Source organism: Eimeria necatrix, genomic scaffold (genome assembly GCF_000499385.1).
Source record: "Eimeria necatrix Houghton genomic scaffold, Enh_scaff1402, whole genome shotgun sequence".
Lineage (NCBI taxonomy): Eukaryota > Apicomplexa > Conoidasida > Eucoccidiorida > Eimeriidae > Eimeria > Eimeria necatrix.
The window spans coordinates 1-7874 of NW_013652140.1; the positions used below are offsets into that span (position 1 = coordinate 1).

General features: G+C 48.8%; 2 protein-coding genes across 2 annotated transcripts; one reads left to right on the forward strand and one right to left on the reverse strand.

Moving 5' to 3' along the window:
- Nucleotides 1-373, reverse strand: ENH_00013110 (hypothetical protein; the record flags this gene model as incomplete). Its single annotated transcript, XM_013579037.1, has 1 exon — nucleotides 1-373. A coding segment is annotated over one exon (373 nt), but the record flags the coding sequence as incomplete, so codon positions are not given.
- Nucleotides 374-4972: 4599 nt separating this feature from the next.
- ENH_00013120 (hypothetical protein) lies at nucleotides 4973-7799 on the forward strand (the record flags this gene model as incomplete). The annotated part of the gene is made up of 5 exons (XM_013579038.1): nucleotides 4973-5207; nucleotides 5448-5638; nucleotides 5868-5999; nucleotides 6242-6744; nucleotides 7607-7799. The coding sequence occupies 5 exons, from the start codon at nucleotides 4973-4975 to the stop codon at nucleotides 7797-7799; spliced, it is 1254 nt and encodes a 417-aa protein (XP_013434492.1).
- Nucleotides 7800-7874: the final 75 nt, after the last annotated feature.

Consider the following 7874-nt stretch of genomic DNA (forward strand, 5'->3'; position numbering starts at 1 on the left):
GGGGGGCCCCCGGGGGGGCCCCCGGGGGGGGGGCCCCCGGGGGGCCCCCAAGGGGGGCCCCCGAGGGGGCCCCACCGGGGGCCCCCGACTCAGCAGCGGCCACAGACACGCAGCACGCCGGCGACCCGGCTTCTGCTGCAGCTGCTGCTGCTGCTGCTGCTGTTGCTGCTGTTGCTGCCGCGCCATCCTCGGGCTCCTCGACGGCCTCCGCCGCTGGTGCTGCTGCTGCTGCTGCTGCTGCTGCTGCTGCGCCAGCCTCCAGCAGCTGCGTCTCCCCACTCAAAGAAAGCAAAGGGGGCCCCGGAGAAGCCCCGGGATCGACTTGGAAAGTCGTATCCAGCTGCTGCTGACTTTGTGGGGAAGGGGCCCCCATGGGTGCTGCGTGGGGCGTGGGGCGGCGCAGCGCAGCAGCAGCAGCAGCAGCAGCAGCAGCGGCGGCGGCAGCAGCAGCGGCGGCGGGCGAAGCAGCGGGAGCGGGGCGCGCGGCAGGAGCAGCAGCGGCAGAAGCAGCAGCAGCAGCAGCAGCAGCAGCAGCAGCAGCAGCAGCAGCAGCGTCAGCTGCCCCGCAGCGCCGCGTGGAATGGCGCACCCAGCAGCTGGCGCCGCGGGTGGGGGGGGGCCCCCAGCCGCGGGCAAAACCCTAGGGGAATTTGGGGCAGCAAAATGGAAAGCTGTTGGGCACAGCTGAGCCTCAGCATGGCAGGGTTTAGGGTTTAGGGTTTAGGGTTTGGGGTTTGCTGCAGCAGCAGGCACTGTTGCAGTTGGTTCGGGGTTTCCAGCAGCTGTCTATACACCCCAGCGGCTCCACGGCGACTCCGGGCAAACGCGAAAGTCCTTTCAACTCGCTGCAGCAGCAGATTCAAATCGAATGCCAGTTGCTGCTGCTGCTGCTGCTGCTGCTGCTGCTGCGGCCGCTGCGGCTGCTGCTCGCGCTGCTGCTCTCGTCCTGCGCAGCCGCTGCTGCTGCAGCGCGTGGGGCTGCGGCTCGCCCGGCTTTTCTCGGAAATAATTAACAAGAATTGCATTTAATTTAGATTTAAAATTGATTTTTAATTCAAAAATCCAAATTCGTTCAAGAAATCCCCGAAGAACAAACCCTGCGACGCAGCAGCAGCAGCAGAACCCGCTCCCGGCTGCCCGCAGACTCCTTGCTGCTGCCCACCCACAAACAAATTACTTCATTTATTTTTTCTTTTTTAAATTGTTTCAGAAATTCATTTTTAATTTTTTAAATAAAAGGGAATTAAACTCGAAAACGCAAAGACCCGCGCGAAACGCCCCGCAGCCGCGCCCGCAGCCTCGCTGCTGCTAAACCCTAAACCCTAAACCCTCGCAACGCAAACCCTCGCAAACCTACGCCCCAAACGCCCGAAACCCTAAACCCTTGTTGCTCTAAACCCCAAACCCTTATTTCTGCAAACCCCAAACCCTAATGACCCCAAACGCCAAACCTTATGGCCCTAAACCCTAAACCATCCGACCCCAAACCCAAACCCTTAAAACCCTAAACCCCAAACCCTCAAAACCCTAAACCCCAAACCCTCAAAACCCTAAACCCTTCTTCCTCATGAACCAGCACGCGCATATATATAAACGCATTATCTGTATAAAGGGTTTTTTTCACTTTTGGAAATATAAATGCTTCTATCTTTAAAGAAATAAAAGTTTATTTCAAGAAGTTATCTGCAAAAACATAAAATAATTCATTATCTTTCTCTCATTTATTTGTCTATCTGCACATTTTTATATAATGCATTTATTCACTTTTTATTTATTTTTTTCAAACGTAAATGAAGTGTATGTACACTCATGCAAGTTTAGGGTGTATCTACACGTGCATCCATAATGTGATAATATATTTATGTTTACCTTTATATTCATGCTTATATTTATATTTATATTTATATTTATATTTATATTTATATTTATATTTATATTTATATGCATATCTATATTTATATTTATATGCATATCTATATTTATATTTATATTTATTTATATTTGCATTTAAATTTGCATTTATATTTCTTTGTATTTATACCTATATTTATGCTTATATTTATATCTGTTTTTATTTATATTTATGTTTATACTTCTATAACTTCTATTACGTTCATTTTCTTGTAAATGTACATACTTATACAATTTATCTTCTATATATTTATTTTTTCTAAATGATCAGATTTCTATTATACAATTCATATTATCTACGTGTTAAATATTTATTTAAATATAAATATATAATTATATTATATGGCTTTTATGATGAGGGTTTTTAATACAAATATAAATATTTGTATTACTTAACTTGGATTACATTTATAATGCATTTATCTATTTTTAAAAATGTATAAATGAAATTTAGTATGTATCTGTTTATTATCGCGCAAATATGTGTATTTATATTATACAAAATGTGTGATGTATTTATTTGTTTTATTACATTTATATATATTATGTATGTAGTTATATTCAATAACTTTTATAATGCATTTATTTGCGTTTATACAACTATTTTTATTTGACTGAATAACGTCTTTAATACAGATTTTCAATTTGATACAAATAAATGTATTTGAGAATACTTCTATAATATATTTATTTACACTTGTGCAAACAGATACATTTGTAATACAACTTTTTTTTTACAATTATTTTTATTTATATTTCCCGTATTTTTCTTATACATATTTGTATTTAAAAGTATATATACTCACATTTATTTGCTTATTTGCATATATGCATTTATATATATGTGTAAATATTTATATTTGTATCTTTTTATGTTTATGTAACATGGCTTCTTTTATATATTTTTAAATCTTAATACAAATATATAGATTTGCATTACATAATTTCTTGTATATTATATAACTTCCTTTATATACAATTTATTTCATTAAAAATATATATATTTATTTAATAAAAATGTGCAGACTTTTATTAAACAATTTGCCTTGCATTATTAAATGTTTTGAAGCATGTAGCCCCGTTTCTTTCACTCTTTTGTTTGTCTCTTCCAAAACCCTAAACCCTAAACCCTAAACCCTAAACCCTTTTCTCGGGCAAAGCGTTTCTTGGAGTTGGGGCGCTGCAGCTCTTCGGCCGGCTTCGAGTCTCGAGAGGCAGGCTAAGGGTTTAGGGTTTAGGGTTTAGGGTTTAGGGTTTAGGGTTTAGGGTTTAGGGTTTAGGGCTTGTTTGTTCAGGAAAAAGAAGTAGACTTATCAGCTGTGGAAAAAAGAGTTTTAATTCGACTTAAATTGAACTTTTCTGATTTCCAAATCTCCAAACTTTTCCTCGTTTTTGCATGCAAATAAATGCTCAATTTATTCTCTAAAAGTCGGGGCTTTGGTGCCAAGTAAATTATTTTTTTAAGTCCAAAAAAGGCGTTTTGAGCAGAAATGGAAGTATTTGCATGCGAAAATAAGTGAACTTTTGCGCATTTTGCATGCAAATATGAAAGGTAATCTTCAAATTATAATTGGGAATTATATTTGTACTTTTGAAATTTTTATTTTTCAAACTTTTGCGCCTTTTGCAACCCCACAGCTGCGCATGCACGCGGTGTATGTACACCTCCACAACTGCGTGCATTCTTTTATGTATTTCAAGTGAATGCTTTTAGAAAGATATTTTGCACTTTTATTCACTTGCATCCCCTAAACCCTAAACCCTAAACCCTAAACCCTAAACCCTCAATATATCCAGGCAGCGCAGTGGCTGCAACAAAAATATATTTAAAATGATAAAATGAGAAACTTTTGAGATATATAAAACACTGAAGAAAGACAAAATCTTTATTCCTTTGATGGCATCGAAATTCATTCTAGCAAATCTATTTTGCTAGGGTTTAGGGTTTAGGGTTTAGGGTTTGTGCCGCTGTTCAGGGGCAAAGAGGGAAGAAGGTGGATAGAGGGCGTCAAACCCAACAAAAGCAGTAGCAGCAGCAGCAACAGCAGCAACTGCAACAGCAGCAGCAGCACCAACAGCAGCAGCAATATCGGTTCAAATTGAAGCAGCAGCAGCAGCAGCAGCAGCAGCGGCAACAACCCGCTTTATAGCAGCAGCAGCAGCGCGAGAAGCAGCAACGCATCAATTAGCACCAGCAGCAAGAACAGCAGCAGCAGCACAGGCTGTTGCTTTCTGCTGCTGCTGCTGCTGCTGCTGTGCCGGAGGTCTCAGCAGCAGCAGCAGCACAGAAGCAGCAGCAGCAGCAGCAAATAGAGTTGCTGAAATGAAACTTCAAATATAATTCTTAAATGAATTTTGAAAAAGGCGGAAATGAAATAAGCTGCTGGTTGGCTGCAGCAGTTCCTCAGGACACCTAGGCAGCAGCGCTCCCGAATTTTCCCGGATTAACTTCGTTTTGATTTAAATTAATTAATTAAATTAAATTAAATTAAATAAATTTAATAAATTTAATTCAAATTTAGCGCAAAAATGCGGTTTAATTGAACTCCGGCGCAGCCGTCTGCGCGCAGAGCAAAGACCGCGGTTCAAGGGTTTAGGGTTTAGGGTTTAGGGTTTGTCGGGGCCCCCTGGGGGTCTAGCGACAGCTCCGGGGACCTCTTTAGACCATTTAAGAATTGAATTTAACAAAAAAGAATAATTAAACAAATATAAAATGCGAAAGCTTGCAAATTAGCGGCACATTTACTTGTAGGTCCTCTTATTTCATTCGGGGGGCCCCGGCTTCCCAGTGAACAGCCCGTAGTCAACTCTTCCCTTTGCTGCTCGGCAGCAGCAGCAGCAGCTGCTGCTGCCGGAGATCCCGCAGCAACGGGCGCAGCAGCAGCAGCAACAGCAGCGGCCGGAGGGCCCGCAGCAAGGACAGCAGCAGCAGCAGCAGCGCTGCCAGACGCCGTCCGGGGGCGGCCCCCGGCGCAGCAGCAGCAGCAGCAGCAGCAGTTGTTCGTTCCGCGCCGCGTCAGCAGCAGCAGCAGCAGCAGCAGCAGCAGCAGCAGCGCAGGCGATGACTTGTGAGTGGGGGGAGCAGCAAAAGAGACTTTTGATTGAAGAAAGCAATGCGTGGTTTGACAGACACGGGATGGTGCTGCAGCAGCAGCGGCTGCCGCTGCAGCTGCCCCCCAGCTGCAGCAGCTGGGCCGAAGTAGCAGCACAGCTGCAGCAGCACCCTTTCCACCTGAAGCTGCTAAACCACCAGCGGCTGCTGGCCAAGCGCGTCAAGGCCAACTGGAGCTTCTCCGGTCCGCCAAACCCTAAACCCTAAACCCTAAACCCTAAACCCTAAACCCTAAACCCTAAACCCTAGGCCTCTGCCTAGCCGCAGCCAAACCCTAAACCCTAGAGCCTGAGCTCCGCAGAGGGGCAAAGCTGCACACTGGTCTCGGGGCTGCGCGCCCAGCAGCAACACGCCTTAGGGTTTAGGGTTTAGGGTTTGGGGTTTAGGGTTTAGGGTTTAGGGTTTAGGGTTTGCGGGCGCGCAGCTTCTGCAACAAACTCCCCCAGCAACCCCCGCAACAGCCACCTGCCCTTCCGGCTGCAGCCGCTGCCGCGTGCTGCTGCTGCTGCGCTGCTGCAGCTGGGCAAAGAAACCCTCAGCAGCGATTTTGATGGTTTGCTGCTGACGGTGCAGAGCAAGCGTTTGGCCCCCAAACCCTCGACTGAGAGGCAGAGAGTGGGGCTGGGGTTTAGGGTTTAGGGTTTAGGGTTTGGGGGTTCGGGTTTGGGGCTTAGGGTTTGCGTTTGGCGCGGCCCAGCGGCGCGGGGGCCTGGGGCTTAGGGTTTAGGGTTTAGGGTTTAGGGTTTGGAGGGGCTAGCTCCGCAACGGAGGGGAGCCCGGGAGCGCCGTTTTCGGGGGTCCGCAGCGTCGTTAGGGTTTAGGGTTTAGGGTTTAGGGTTTACAGCCGCTGCCGCGTGCTGCTGCTGCTGCGCTGCTGCAGCTGGGCAAAGAAACCCTCAGCAGCGATTTTGATGGTTTGCTGCTGACGGTGCAGAGCAAGCGTTTGGCCCCCAAACCCTCGACTGAGAGGCAGAGAGTGGGGCTGGGGTTTAGGGTTTAGGGTTTAGGGTTTGGGGGTTCGGGTTTGGGGTTTAGGGTTTGCGTTTGGCGCGGCCCAGAGAGGCGCGGGGGCCTGGGGCTTAGGGTTTAGGGTTTAGGGTTTAGGGTTTGGAGGGGCTGGCTCCGCAACGGAGAGGAGCCCGGGAGCGCCGTTTTCGGGGGTCCGCAGCGTCGTTAGGGTTTAGGGTTTAGGGTTTAGGGTTTAGGGTTTGCGGGCAGGTCTTGAACACCACGGGAATCAAAAAAGTGTTTGCGGGATGCCTCATTGAGTCTTTGGCCTCCAACGAAAGGCAGCTAAAAGCCCTCTGGGTAAACCCTCGCCTCTCCGCCCGCAGCACGCGGCTGCTGCTGCAGGTGCTGCTGCCTCGTGCTGTAGTGGAGGCTTTTGCATTGGAGGCTTTTACTTACCTTCCTGCTGCTGCTGCTGCTGCTGCTGCTGCTGCTGCTCCGCAGCAGCAGCAGCAGCAGCAGCAGCAGGCGAGGGTCCAGAGCTTCAAGTCCGTCTTCGTCGACAGAAGGGACCTCGACTTGTGGCCCAGACAGTGCTGGATGCTGCTGCCAGCAGTCAAAAACGTAAGAGCAGCAGCAGCAGCAGCAGCAGCAGCAGCGCAGCAGCAGCAGCAGCAGCGCAGCAGCAGCAGCAGCAGCGCAGCAGCAGCAGCAGCAGCGCAGCAGCAGCAGCAGCAGGGCGTGTGTCGCTGTTTGCGCGGTCTTTCTCGAGGGTTTGTGCGGGGCTGCAGCAGGGCAGCTGCTGCTGCTGTTGCCTCCACTGTCTTCATTTTTTTATCTTTTTCTTCATTTTTTATTTTTCTTTTCTTTTTTCTTTTTTTGTTTTTTGTTTTTATTTTTTAATTAGTTTGGATGGCCTCTGCATTACGACATTAAAGGCAAAGCAGCAGCAGTTCACCTCGACGCAGGCGTCAGCGGCAGCCTCAGCTGCAGCTGCCACCTCTCAAGGGTAGGGTTTAGGGTTTAGGGTTTAGGGTTTAGGGTTTAGGGTTTAGGGTTTAGGGTTTGGGGTTTGGGGTTTAGGGTTTGGAGGTGGGAGCCAGTAGCCGCTCCTGCAGCAACTGCTGTGCGGTGAAGCCAGGGTTCAGGGTTTAGGGTTTAGGGTTTTGGAAGGGCTTGGACGCTGGGGCTTGGGGGATCAGGGTTTAGGGTTTAGGGTTTAGGGTTTGCAGTCCAGACTCCTCTCAGCCGACTTGACTCTGAACTATTGCTCTGCCTTCTGCTGCTGCTGCTGCTGCTGCTGCCCTGCTGCTGCTCCTTCTGCTACTGCTGCTGCTGCTTCTATCGCTGCTGTCGCTGTTGCTGCTACTGCTGCTGCTACTACTGCTGCTGCTACTGCTGCTGCTACTAACTACTGCTGCTGCTGCTACTACTACTGCTGCTGCTACGGCTGCTGCTGCTGCTGCTGCTGCTGCTGCTGCTGCTGCTGCTGCTTAGCGCTGCTTGCGAGCGAGTGAGCAGGCAACAATTGACAGGTTTTTGATGGTGACGGAGCCGCTGCTGCACTTGCTGCTGCCGCCTCGCGCTGAACGTCGGCAGCTAAAAATAGACACTCACCCTCTATTTTGCAGGCAGGAGGGGGCCCCCGGGGGGCCCCCCAGCGCTGCAGCAGCAGCAGCAGCAGCAGCAGCAGCGAAGCGGAGGCAGGGAAAGAGAGGCAGGCCGGGGGCGCAAAGCCCAGCAGCAGCAGCAGCAGCAGCAGAGGAGCGCCGGGGCTGGCGCGAATTCATCAGCAGCGGGAAAGACGAAGAACTCGCCAAAGAGGTGAACAGATGCTGCTGCTGCTGCTGCTGCTGCTGCTGCTGCTGCTGCTGCTGCTGCTGCTGCTGCTGCTACTGCTGCT